This window comes from Elgaria multicarinata, chromosome 15, assembly GCF_023053635.1.
Source record: "Elgaria multicarinata webbii isolate HBS135686 ecotype San Diego chromosome 15, rElgMul1.1.pri, whole genome shotgun sequence".
Taxonomy (NCBI): domain Eukaryota; kingdom Metazoa; phylum Chordata; class Lepidosauria; order Squamata; family Anguidae; genus Elgaria; species Elgaria multicarinata.
This window is the reverse complement of record NC_086185.1, coordinates 14328818-14342309: the sequence shown is the minus strand read 5'-3', so window position 1 is coordinate 14342309 and position 13492 is coordinate 14328818. Positions and strand designations below refer to the sequence as shown.

The window sequence follows — 13492 nt, the reverse complement described above, 5'->3', positions numbered from 1 at the left end:
CATGTAAAGGACCCACAAATGACTGTGAGTGAGGAATCACAAGTGCACAACAAATCCTGCGTGTAGAAAGGCTTTAAGATTTCTACAATGTCCTTGACCATCACTAGGTTGGAAGCATTGGAGGAAATTTAAACGGCGACTAACCATTTAGTCAGGGTAGCCATCATACCCACAACCACCTGTACATTGGTGGAATCCTTAGTTAATATGCTTATATCTCAGAGGTTTTGCACTGTGCTCGTAACCATTCATGGACTCTATTAGGATCCCTCTTCTGCTTGGTATCTACGGACCTGCAGTTGCCCGCTCTGTGCCCTCTCGCTGGCAGCTGAGAGCCAGGAAGAGAATGGATAAGAGCTCGATTGAGCTCTGCCACATCAGAGATCCAAGCTGGCTTATTCTCAGAGCTCCCACCACCAACACTAATTCATGCTCTTCCTGGCAACGTTTCCCACAAAGTACCAAGCACACTGTACCCGTTGGCAGCACCCCAGACAGCCGCCGGGGTCTGCACACACACAAACACAGGGCGATGGCTGTTCGCATAAAGTGTGGCTTGAGTGAGGTTCCCCTGGCTGAATGAGCCAAGTGTGCTTGCCCAGAGAATCGGCATTTTGTGTGTTTGTGTGCGTGGTGAAAGAGAAGGACCTCGTATTCAGAGGTCCCTCTCTCCAGGGTTTGTTGCACAGACTGGAACAGATCTTCCTCTGAGGGTGCAGCTAGGCGAGGAACCCTGGACAGGCCAAAGTGGAATCCTGATGGACAATGGAACTTGCACTGGCCGGCAGCAACCTGAAGCAGCTGCTTCCTAGGTCATTCTGGGGGGAAGGAGTTCCTTTTGGGGATGCAGGCAGGTGAGGAGCACATCTGGAAACCTTGTGTTAATTACATGTGGGTTTTTTGGGGGGATGTGTGTCTGTGTGTGTGTGCTTTTTCTTCTGTTCTTTTTAACCAACCTTCCCCAACCTGGTGCCCTCCAGAGGTTTTGGGGGGAGGGTGTTTTTAAGAACTTTTGCAGCAGGCAGAAACTCAACAGGCAAAGCATCCCCATCATTACTTCTCTGTGTTGGGTGGGGGTGGGAAATGCAGCTGCTGAATTTTGGCCAGTCATGCAGTTCTTAAAGGCGCAGTATCCCTGTTGTGATGGTGGGGAGGGAGGGAGGGAGGGAGGGGGGTGTAGAAAATCTGGCAAGCCTAATTTCTCTGGGTTTGTCCCTCAATGGTGATTCAATTCCCCCCTTACTGATCATTTTTGGAGGGGTCGACCAGTGGATTGAATGGGCTGCGTGATTTTCATTTCTTTCGGATGTCTCCTTTGAATTGCCACGCTGAGAAAGGCAGGGCAAAAAACAGAACCGTGTCAATAAATACTAGAATAAAAAGCACAAGATTACAGGAAACGTGAAGTGAAAGAATTCCCCGGGCTCGCAGGAGCCGGCTTTAAGCCACTGCTGCCACCTACAGGCTTATGACAAGGGTGAAAGAAGAAAGTGCAAAAGCTGGGTTGCAGTTAAACCTCAAAAAAACCAAGATTATGGCAACCAGCTTGATTGATAACTGGCAAATAGAGGGAGAAAACGTGGAGGCAGTGACAGACTTTGTATTTCTGGGCGCAAAGATTACTGCAGACGCTGACTGCAGCCAGGAAATCAGAAGACGTTGACTTCTTGGGAGGAGAGCAATGACAAATCTCGATAAAATAGCTAAGAGCAGAGACACCACACTGACAACAAAGGTCCGCATAGTTAAAGCAATGGTATTCCCCATAGTAACCTATGGCTGCGAGAGCCGGACCATAAGGAAAGCTGAGCGAAGGAAGAGAGATGCTTTTGAACTGTGGTGTTGGAGGAAAATTCTGAGAATGCCTTGGACTGCAAGAAGATCAAACCAGTCCATACTCCAGGAAATAAAGCCAGACTGCTCACTTGAGGGAAGGGTATTAAAGGCAAAACTGAAGTACTTTGGCCACATAATGAGAAGACAGGACACCCTGGAGAAGAGGCTGATGCTAGGGAAAGTGGAAGGCAAAAGGAAGAGGGGCCTACCAAGGGCAAGATGGATGGGTGATATTCTGGAGGTGACAGACTTGACCTTGGGGGAGCTGGAGGTGGCGACAGCCGACAGAAAGCTCTGGCGTGGGCTGGTCCATGAAGTCACGAAGAGTCGGAAGCGACTGAACGAATAAACAACAAAGCCACCTACAGGTGCTCATCGGTATGGCTTAAACCTCCGAGGAGAACAGGAATAGATTTTCACAGCCGTTCATCGCAGGCAACTTTGGGTTTCCGAATTGGATGGGCTGAAGCAGAGTTTTATCCATTTGGCTGGATGCCAGAAGTAGAGTAGAGGAGGAATTCTGCCAATCCGTTGTAGTCATTAGTAGAGTGCATACGTGTGTTATGACAATGTCTGTACATCTGGGGTATTGAAACTCTTGCAGCCTGAGGGACGTATTTCAGTTTAGAGAAGGTTTTTTTTTTGAGGGGGCTACATCCCAGTGGTAGGTGGGGCCATAGGGGTGAGGCCAAAATACCAGCAGATTTTATCTTCAATCTCTAAGCAAAGCCATAAGAGCATAAAGAGCCAGGCTGGATAAGACCCAACACTCTGTTTACACAGTGGCCAACCAGCTGTTGACCAGGGACCAACAAAGCAGGACATGGTGCAACAGCATCCTCCCACCCATGTTCCCCAGCAGCTGGTGTATGTAAACTTACTGCCTCGAATACTGGAGATAGCACACAACCTTCTAGGCTAGTAGCCATTGACAGCTTTCTCCTCCAGGAATTTATTCACCCCCCTTTTAAAGCCATCCAAATTGGGGGTCATCACTCTGTCTTGTGGTAGTGAATTCCACAGGTTAACTCTGCACTGTGTGAAGAAGTCCTTCCTTTTAATCTGTCCTGAATCTCCCACCAATCAGCTTCATGACCCCATTAGGTTCTAGTATTATGAAAAAGTAAGATTAGGTGACCATATGAAAAGGAGAACAGAGCTCCTGTATCTTTAACAGTTGCATAGAAATGGGAAGTTCAGCAGGTGTCATTTGGATATATGGAGAACCTGAGGAAATTCCCTCTTCATCACCACAGTTAAAGCTGCAGGAGCTATACTAGAGTGGCCATATTTAAAAGAGGGCAGGGCACCTGCAGCTTTAACTGGTGTGATGAAGAGGAAATTTCACCAGGTTCTCCATATATACAAATGACACCTGGTGAAATTCCCTTTTCAATACAGCTGTTAAAGATACAGGAACCCTGTCCTCCTTTTCATATGGTCACCATAAGTAAGAAAAATGTCTCCCTGTCCACATTCTCCATGCCATGCATAATTTTGTACACCTCTATCTCGTCTCCCCTTAGCCTCCTTTTTCCCAAGCTAACTAATCCCAGCTGTTGTAACCTTCCCTCATAGGGGTGATGCTCCAGCCCTTTAATTGTTTTAGTTGCCCTTTTCTGCACTTTTTCCACCCTTAGCATGCAACCTTGTAGAATGGAGGAAAAACTGTGCAAACCCTGGGAAATTACCAAACTGTGGGTGGTTGGGAAAAGGGCATTGGGGTCGGAGTAAGGAGGCGTGGCCATCTGGGAACTCCTGGAGGGCCAGATTGGGCTGGATTTGACCCATGGGCTTGAGGCTGAACAGCCCTGCTGTACACCAAAGAGTCAAGTGGAGGGTGTAGTTGCTTTTATAGTTTATTGCACATGCTTGCGCTCTGAAGGCTATGTGTTGTGAATGCAAGCGCACGCATTCTGGACTCGTGACTTCCAAATGTGCTGGTCCGTAATCTCCATCATTCCCCATTGGGCATGGTCATTCCCAATCTATGTCTGCAAGGAATGATAGCAGTTGCAATATCTAACACGTCTCGATGGCACGAGGCTGGGAAAAGCCGAGGGACTGCCACGTGGTGCTCTACCCCTTGCTAAGAAGATCGTGGAAGTGGGCTTGCACCATTTGGGAAGGCTACATACGAGGGTCTTACTGACCTGAACGTTGCTGCCCTTCAACAAAAGAACTTTCAAACAACTGAATTGCAACTTACTTGGAAGTTTGATTCCATCTATTTGGGCTTGAATAGAAACAATGGTTTTCTGTCCCATTACAGGTCTTAAGTGTTAATGAACGCCATCCTCCTATGCTCTCCCGATCTGCTGCTCTTGGGAGAGGGTGCTGGGCTTATTTTGCATACATTTAAGCTTGAATTGTCACAGTCTGTTCTTTTTGCATTTTCTTGCCTTTTGATCCCACTTTTTACAATTTCTTTTAGAAATCTCCCTCCCTCTCTCCCTCTGTGGGTGGGTATTCACTGACTGAGAGTAAAGATTCATGCATCTGATGTCCATAAAAGCTTTAAGGAACTGCAACACTCTTAGTTCATTTTGCGGCAAGAAACAAATACTGTAATCCCTCAAGAAGCTGATATGGGTGTAATGTCCCTTTTGTGTTTTGAAAAGTCTCTCCCCCCAAAAAAAAATTGGGGAAAAGGAACTCTGCATATGTTCAGAAACATGCAGCCCTAGGCGAGAGTATTTCTGTAAACCAAACTTCCTCTCTGATGAATAATTGGCACTTGCTGAGGATTTCTATACATAGTTTTGAATAGCTTGCTTAATGGTTGGCTTTGTGTGCGCGCACGTGTAACCATTTAAATTCATGACCCTACAGCTATCATTTCCTTGCCAAAATGTGGAACTTTGTCATCTGCCGGTCGGAGGCACAGCTCAGTTGTTTTTCCTCTTAGTGGTGCCCCTGAGTTCTTGAATGGATCTGAGGTGGGGTGAGCAATAGGGATGTGCTCCGCTTCTAATCGGACCGGCGAATTAGAAGCGGAGTGGGGGGCTTCGCCTGCCCTTAAGGCGGAGGCGAAGAGGATTGGGGGGCCAGCGGAGCGTGGCGAAGAGGATCGAGGTGAAGGCGGATCCTTTGCCTCGATCCGGAGCTCTGCCGGAAAGGTAAGTGGGGTTTACCGGGCCCTGCCACTGTCGCTGTCGCCCATGCGGCGACAGCGGCCGGTCCCGGTAACCCCCCCCACCCCCCTCTCCCTTACATGCCTCCGTCCGCGGTCTGTCGGCGTCTTCAATTGAGCCCGCGGTTCAACCAGGAAGCGGCCCAGACTTCCTGGTTGAACCGCGGGCTCAATTGAAGACGCCGACGGACCGCGGACGGAGGCAGGTAAGGCCCCCCTCTCCCTTGGTCCCTTACCGGGCTCTGCCGCCGTCGCCACATGGGCAGCAACGGCGGCAGGACCCGGTAAACCTCCCGCCCTCCTCTCCCGGCCTTACCTGGTGCCACTCCCCTTCACTGCGGAGCTCCGATTCGGAGCCGGAGCTCCGCGGCGAAGAGGAGCGGAGTATGGGCAGAGCGGCGCGGAGCGGGCTGACCCGAAATTTTCGGATCGGCCTGCAGGGCGGAGCGGGGGGTCCGTGCACACCCCTAGTGAACAACCCCCTGAGGTGGGACGAGCAACCAGGATGATCAGGCATCTGGAAACAAAGCCCTATGAAGAGAGACTGAAACAATTGGGCATGTTTAGCCTGGAGAAGAGAAGATTGAGGGGAGACATGAGAGCACTCATCAAATACTTAAAAGATTGTCACATAGAGGAGGGCCAGGATCTCTTCTCCATCATCCCAGACTGCAGGACATCGAATAAGGGGCTCAAGTTACAGGAAGCCAGATTCCAGCTGGACATCAGGAAAAACTTCCTGACTGTTAGAGCAGTACGACAATGGAACCAGTTACCTAGGGAGGTTGTGGTCTCTCACACCCTAGAGGCCTTCAAGAGGCAGCTGGACAGCCATCTGTTAGGTATGCTTTAAGGTGGATTCCTGCATTGAGCAGGGGGTTGGACTCGATGGCCTTATAGGCCCCTTCCAACTCTACTATTCTATGATTCTCTGTTGGGAAACACGGCTGCTCTGTGCTTTGTATGAATGCAGTTTCCCCAGGAAATCAGGGTATGGGAAATCATGCAAGGTTTCTTGGGGCTTTGAGCGTGAGGAGGAGTGCCTTAAACAGTGGCGACAAATCCCAGAGGGGCAGCCATGCGTGTGCCGCAGCAAAAGAAACAACGGGTCTGCTGGCACCTTAAAGGGCTAGTAGCGCATAGCCATCAGGAGTAGTAGCCATTGATCGCCTTCTCCTCCAGGAACGTATCCAACCCCCTTTTAAAGCCATCCAAATTGGTGGCTGTCGCTACATCTTCCTTTAGCATTGGCGATAGGACAGCACCCTCCACTGCACTTGAATGCAGCAAGCCAATTTGGGAAGTGCATAGCAGGCTACATGGCACATAGGTCCTTCCTCCAACACCTTGCTGCTGCCTCCCAGGCTCTGCTGCCTGAGGCAACTGATTTACACTGCCTAATGGTAGAGCCAGCCCTGCCTCTGCTCACTGGACCTCTGACTCTGGGCTTGCAGTCAGCTGGAATTAAAGCCTGATCACTAAACACCCCCAGGGCTTTCCTCTGGCAGAAGTTGCAAGTTTGAAGCTGCAGTGTGCTTAAAAATCCTGCAGGTGGCACTGCAGGAGAAGAGCTTCTCCTATCCAGCTTCTAAAGGTCTTCACCAGGACATCTGCAACTCAGCTATCTCAGCACAGGCTGGAGAGGAGAATTGGAGGCAACAGGAAAAGAGAAATGCTCCAAAATGGATCTTCTCCACTGTCCATTTCCCCCACAAGGCTGCGATCATTACCCTTTTTCTGGTGTCATTTCCAGAGTGTACACATCAGGAGTTGGCCGCCAGCTACATTTGCCAGGAAGGGGGCGTGCAGAGGACCCATTACTGAAGGTAGAGGGGAGTCATAGGTCAAGGCAACCTCCCCCAAGCTGGTGCCTTGCATATGCTTTGGACTACAATTCCCAGCTGGCCAGGCAAATGATGGGGATGATGTGAACTGTAGTCATGCGGTGTGGGCAATGGTTAGGGATGATGGGAGTTGTCATCCAAAACATCTGGAGAGGCCCATGTTGGGAAGGCTTGGTCATGGCCTCCCAACCCACCTTCATAACGGAATCTCTTGGCAACTCTGTCCACCACACATTCTTCTTGATTACCAATTAGCGAATGGACCTGGCTTCACCAGGGTTAGACTAGCCTTCAGTTTGATGCAGAGAAGCCTTCTAGCAAATTTATACAGCTGTCAGAGTTGGACACATTTTGCCTGGCCCATTTGAGTGAAGCCATTCCCACTGGCATGCCAAGACACAGCCCCTGCCGTGGTGGACTTCCATAGCCTCCCAAGAGAGGTGTCTGTCTGTCCACAGTTCAACAAACAACCCACACACAAACCCTGAGTGTGGCTTAGCATCTCGGGCAAACCCAGTCAGTAGCTTGTCAACTCCATTGCATGTGCCACTAATTACTCTCACGGCCACAGCTTGCCATGTGATCCAAACCGAGGCAGCGTGGCTTGTTTGAGGGGGCATCAACACTCAAATAACCCACGGACATTATTTGAGGGTTTCTGCATGAGGTACTGGTTCCTCTCTATTTGGCCCTGGTTAGGCCTCATCTAGAGTATTGCGTCCAGTTCTGGGCTCCACAATTCAAGAAGGACGCAGACAAGCTGGAGCGTGTTCAGAGGAGGGCAACCAGGACGATCAGGGGTCTGGAAACAAAGCCCTATGAAGAGAGACTGAAAGAAATGGGCATGTTTAGTCTGGAGAAGAGAAGATGGAGGGGAGACATGATAGCACTCTTCAAATACTTGAAAGGTTGTCACACAGAGGAGGGCCAGGATCTCTTCTCGATCCTCCCAGAGTGCAGGACACGGAATAACGGACTCAAGTTAAAGGAAGCCCGATTCCAGCTGGACATCAGGAAAAACTTCCTGACTGTTAGAGCAGTACGACAATGGAATCAGTTACCTAGGGAGGTGGTGGGCTCTCCCACACTAGAGGCCTTCAAGAAGCAGCTGGACAACCATCTGTCAGGGATGTTTAGGGTAGATTCCTGCATTGAGCAGGGGGTTGGACTCGATGGCCTTGTAGGTCCCTTCCAACTCTATTATTCTATGGTTCTATGATTCTATGCCCCACCCACCACCACCAGGCCAGATGACATAGCAAGTTGTACCAGTGAGGGTAATAAAGGAAATCCAGCCAGCATGTGACTTATTTCCGTTGCTGCGGTTGTGAGAACTCTCCCATTACGTGGGTGATCCAGGGTTGCATCTTCCAACATAATTTTCTTCTAAAAGCAGCCATCCAGGGACCCAGTTTGGTGCAGCGGGGAATGGGTCTTACCCTTTCCTCTTGTGACATGTACCCGGTCCAAATCTCTCTCCCACCCCTTCAAGCGACCATTAGCCATAGAACAGGCTTCCCATTCTGCTTGGTCACTGTGAAACATGGGGTGCCTGAGTAGGCTGGATCAAGGCAGGCTCTCAGGGCCGTCTCATGTTCTTTCTCTTTTTACGAGAGTGGGTGTGAGCTTTTACGACGCCTGGTGAATTTTATGGTGGCTTGGGGATGAACATTATGACTTGATAATGTTTGGTGGGTTTTTTAGGGCTGTGCACGCCCCCCCCATCCGCTTCATGGCCCGATCCGGAAAATCTGGATCGGGCCTGATCCTCTTCAGGCTGATCCGCCCATTCCCTGCTCCGCGGAGCGAGATCCGGCTTCACCGCTGTTGCCGCATGGACGGCGCTGCTGCCGCTGCTGCCAGGTAAGCCACCCCCCTTATCTGTGTCCGTCGTCACGGGCTTCAATTGAGGGCCCAGCTTGAAGCTGGAAGAGGCCTTGGCCTTCACTTCCGGCTTCATCCGGGGCCTCAATTGAAGCCCGCGATGGACGCAGGTAAGCCTCCCTCCTCCCTGCCCTCTTACCTGGCTCTGCCGCCACTGTCACTGTATGGACAGCAGCAACGGTGGTGCAGGTAGGCCAACCCCCCCCCCCGCCCCCTTACCTGCATCCGTCGCAGCCTTTACTTCCGGCTTCAACCTCGGCCTTCACTTCCGGCTTCAACCGGGGCCTCAATTGAAGCCTGCGATGGACACAGGTAAGCCTCCCTCCTCCCTGCCCCCTTACCTGGTTCCATCACCGTTGCCACAGGGACTGCAGCGGCGCCAGCGCCAGATGAGTCCCCCTCCCCCCCCACTTACCTGTGTCCGAAGCTCCGGATTGAGGCGATCCTTTTCGTCTCAATCCGCAGCCCCCCCAACTCTCTTCGCCTCTGCCTTTTCTGGAGGCGAATCAGGCCGCCTCGCTACTGCTTCTCCGAACCGAAGAGAAGCGGATCACAGCCCTAGTTTTTTTTTAGGGTTGTGGGCTATGGTCAGGGATTCAGTGGTGGAGAGGCTTTTCTTTTCACCAATGAATTCCACTTCCACGTCATCAGTGAGAATGGAGGGCATCATCTCGGAAGGGGAGAGGGTTTCCTTTGCAGGCAAGCAAGAACAACAGAAAAGATTGGAAGCGGGAGAGGGCGCGGGCGGGCGCCTGCAGGCAAGATGACAGCAACCCCAGGAGGGGATCATTAGTGCTGGGTGTGGTTGCTTTGCTTTTGGGAGGCTTCCAGTGCAATCTGATCCAGGTTTACTCAGAAGTAAAGCCCACTGTGTGCGATGAGGCAAGCTCCCTTGCAAAAGTATTTTTAGATTTGCGGCCTTAACTTTGTGTCACTCTATTTAGATAAATATACATAAAACATTGGTCATTTCAAACTCCAGAGAAGTGGATCTTTTGCTATCTTCTTTTGTTTTGTTTTTCTGGAATGGATCTTGGTTTCAACCCGGGGCATTGTCTGTGTTGCCACAAAACCAACCACCCCCAAAGGTCTGTTGGCATAAGGAGTGGTGCACTTGCTACAAAAAGAAACCTTGCGTTGCCCATTCATCCCCTATTGGGAGGAAGGGTCACACCCACTCTGATAGGATCTTCTCCTCTTTGGAAGGCATCTCTTTTCTCTTGGGGCTCTGCATAGTAGTAGAGACACACCCTTCTCTGTTGTATTGCTGGCCCTCCTGGACTTACAAAGCCATCACGTACCTCCTTTCTTTGTGTGTAGTTTTGTTTGAGTTCTAATGGGGCTGGAGGTTGTTGAGGGCCCTTGGGCAAGTCACCCACAATAGCTCCCCTCCTCAGCGAGCTGACCTTCACATCACCCTTGTCACCAGTTGCTCTTGCTCTTGTGGCAACATAAGTTGTTTATTCGTTCAGTCCTTTTTGACTCTTCGTGACTTCATGGACCAGCCCACGCCAGAGCTTTCTGTCAGCCGTCGCCACCCCTAGCTCCCCCAAGGTCAAGTCTGTCACCTCCAGAATATCATCCATCCATCTTGCCCTTGGTCGGCCCCTCTTCCTTTTGCCTTCCACTTTCCCTAGCATCAGCCTCTTCTCCAGGGTGTCCTGTCTTCTCATTCTGTGGCCAAAGTACTTCAGTTTTGCCTTTAATACCATTCCCTCAAGTGAGCAGTCTGGCTTTATTTCCTGGAGTATGGACTGGTTTGATCTTCTTGCAGTCCAAGGCACTCAGAATTTTCCTCCAACACCACAGTTCAAAAGCATCTATCTTCCTTCGCTCAGCTTTCCTTATGGTCCGGCTCTCGCAGCCATAGGTTACTACTGGGAATACCATTGCTTTAACTATGTGGACCTTTGTTGTCAGTGTGGTGTTTCTGCTCTTAACAATTTTATCAAGATTTGTCATTGCTCTCCTCCCAAGAAGTCAACGTCTTCTGATTTCCTGGCTGCAGTCAGCGTCTGCAGTAATCTTTGCGCCCAGAAATACAAAGTCTGTCACTGCCTCCACGTCTTCTCCCTCTAATTGCCAGTTATCAATCAAGCTGGTTGCCATAATCTTGGTTTTTTTGAGGTTTAACTGCAACCCAGCTTTTGCACTTTCTTCTTTCACCTTCGTCATAAGGCTCCTCAGCTCAGCTGCCTTATACTGGGTCAGACCCTTGATCCATGTATTGTCCACACTGATTGGCATCCTCCTCCAAGGGTTCCTGCCCTACCTGGAGATGCCGGGAATCGAAACTGGGAGCTTCTGCATGCAAAGCAACGGCTCTACCACTGAGCCATGGCCTCTGTCCCTTATCCTCTTACTCATCATTGATATCACTTGTTTGCTTGGCAGGCAGGCAGGCAGCCAAGGAGCAAGGAGGCAGGAGCATCTACTGCTTCTCCTTCTCAGTACCACCACCACCATTGTCAGAGCGAGAGGCAGGTGAACATGGAGATTGCAATGGTGGAAAGGTTGAGCAAGTCCAAGGGCCTCTTCTCAATGGGCCTCTACTGGGGTGTGGGCCCTTGGCAGGTGCTTGACGATGCCTACCCATGAGGATGGTCCTGTGCGTGTGTACAAATAGATTACCGGCTGAAGGCAACTCTTCATGCAACTGACGAATCGGATTTTTCTGGCCCAAGAGAGTTTAAGGTGCAATACATCTGTTGGTCTTTAAGGTGCCATCAGACGCTTTCTTGTTGTGATTGCTGCTTCCTTACTGGCCGTTTTGTGTCCTGTCTGAGGCCTTGGGAATACAGTTGGGGGTGAAATCTAAATAAACAAATGTAAACATGGTTGCAGAGCTGCAACCAGTTGTCAGCCCCTGGGCGTATGTGGCTATTTACTATGTATGTTTGCAAGCACGTGTGCATTTGTTGCATGGTGGGTTTGTTTATATGCATGTGAAAAAAACAAAAACAATAAAAAAAAAATCATCACCCCATCCCACCCCCCAAAATGAATGCAAGAAGACTCTCCTGTTCTTCCAGGCTTTTTCAGTTTTTTTTCAAAGTCTATTAAAATATTTTATAATATTGTGGGTGTTTTACTGTCTTAGTCCTTGCCAAGTTGTTTATTATCCCAGTCCCTGCGATGGGATATTTTATTGTATGCTGTGTTGGCACGTTTGTTAGTTTTGTCTATTGTTGATTTTATTGCAATTTCTATTCCTTATTATTGTGAAAGTCCTAGAGAAATTGATTTTCGGAGGCGTTTAATAAATTTAATAAATAAGTAAATCAACAAAATGAGCAGCCCGCACCACGTTGGTGGTAGCCTGTGTGCACTCCTTGCTGGGGAACATGGGTGGGAGGGTGCTGTTGCACCATGGTCTGCTTGGCTGATGGCTGGTTGGCCACTGTGTGAACAGAGTGCTGGACTAGATGGGCCCTTGGTCTGATCCAGCAGGGCCCTTCTTATGTTCTGAACATCACCAAGGCCTTTTGGATCTTGCTGGCTGCCCTATGTCTTCGCCTGCTGCCTTAGCTCAGGGTGGGCTTGCATAGCCGTGAATTCCTGCATGCTGCTGAGTGGTAAAGTTTTTATTGTTCAACTATAAGAAGAGACCGGCAGCTCCGCCCTGGAATATGTAGGGATGCTCAGACAGTGCAGGGAGGGTTCATTTACTTTTGGTTGCCTGGAAGGCAGAGGGCAGATTTCATAATATGAAGATAAGGAGGCAATAAACCCCGAGGTCTTTCTGCTTTTTCTGATCAGGACCTGGTGGGGTAGAGAGAGGCATGTAAGCTCAGATGTCCTCCAGAGCCTGCAGCTGCAAGTACTATGAAAACCTTTTGTTACACTTGAAGAGAGGGAGGGAAGTGGGGAGAGGCTGAAGGGACATAAAGCTCATTTTTGCTTTTGCAACATCCTGTAAAGGCCAGGATCTGCGGCGTTCTTAACTGGCTGATGACTGGTGTGTGAAGAAGACCCCAGAAGCCAAGGTATGTCCAGAGCCATGCTTTTCCCTCTGGTTACGGTTCGCTTTTGTTCCTCTGCTGCCCCATCATTAATGGCTCTGCGTTGGACCATTCCTGCATGCCTCCTGCTCCTGGGGTTGCTGATTCTAGTTTTGGGTAGCAGCTGCCTCAGCTTCTGCTACAACAAATTGGTGAGGTTCATGGTAATTGAGGCCAAGGGCACCAGTTCACCAGGGCATGAGAGATAAGGGTGGAGAGGCAACCACAGCGCAGTGGTGGAACACCTGCATTGCATGCCGAAGGTCCCAGGTTCGATTCCTGGCATCTCCAGGTAGGGCTAGGAAAGAACCCTGCTTGAAACCCTAGAGAGACGCTGCCAGTCAGTGTTGGCAATACTGGGCTAGATGGACCAAGGGTCTGACTCAGTAAGAATAAAGCAGCTTCCTACGTTCCTGTTTTATTCAGCCCAAGCTTATATTATTTTTAGGTGAACAACAATTTCAGTTTCTGTTGTTTTAAACCTGTTACTGTCTTTTAAATGTTTGCATGGCTGCTAAGTTTTGTTTTGGTTTTTACTTTTATTTTATGCTGACCTTGTTCAGATGACACGCTAAGCCACGGCGGTGAAGCATTTTGAGCTAAACGTTCTGGCTTAGCGTGTGGTGTGAACCGTTCCTAACCATGGTTGACAGCACAACCGCAGTTTAATCATGGGGCCTTGTTAGACGAGGCTTTAGCCCAGTGCGAGCCCCGGGCTCACCCTTGTGCATCCAGATGGCGCACAGGGTATCCTGGGCTCAGGCAGGGGTGAACCCTCGCTGGGCCCAGGGTAA

The 13492-nt window shown here is 49.9% G+C and overlaps 1 protein-coding gene across 1 annotated transcript in view; it reads left to right on the top strand.

Moving 5' to 3' along the window:
- Positions 1-774: 774 nt before the first annotated feature.
- Positions 775-13492, top strand: part of NHSL2 (NHS like 2) — a 106719-nt gene continuing 94001 nt past the window's right edge. The window contains exon 1 of the mRNA XM_063141876.1: positions 775-854. Coding sequence (XP_062997946.1) covers positions 845-854 — 10 coding nt within the window. The 5' untranslated portion in view covers positions 775-844. The remainder of the gene's footprint in view (positions 855-13492) is intronic.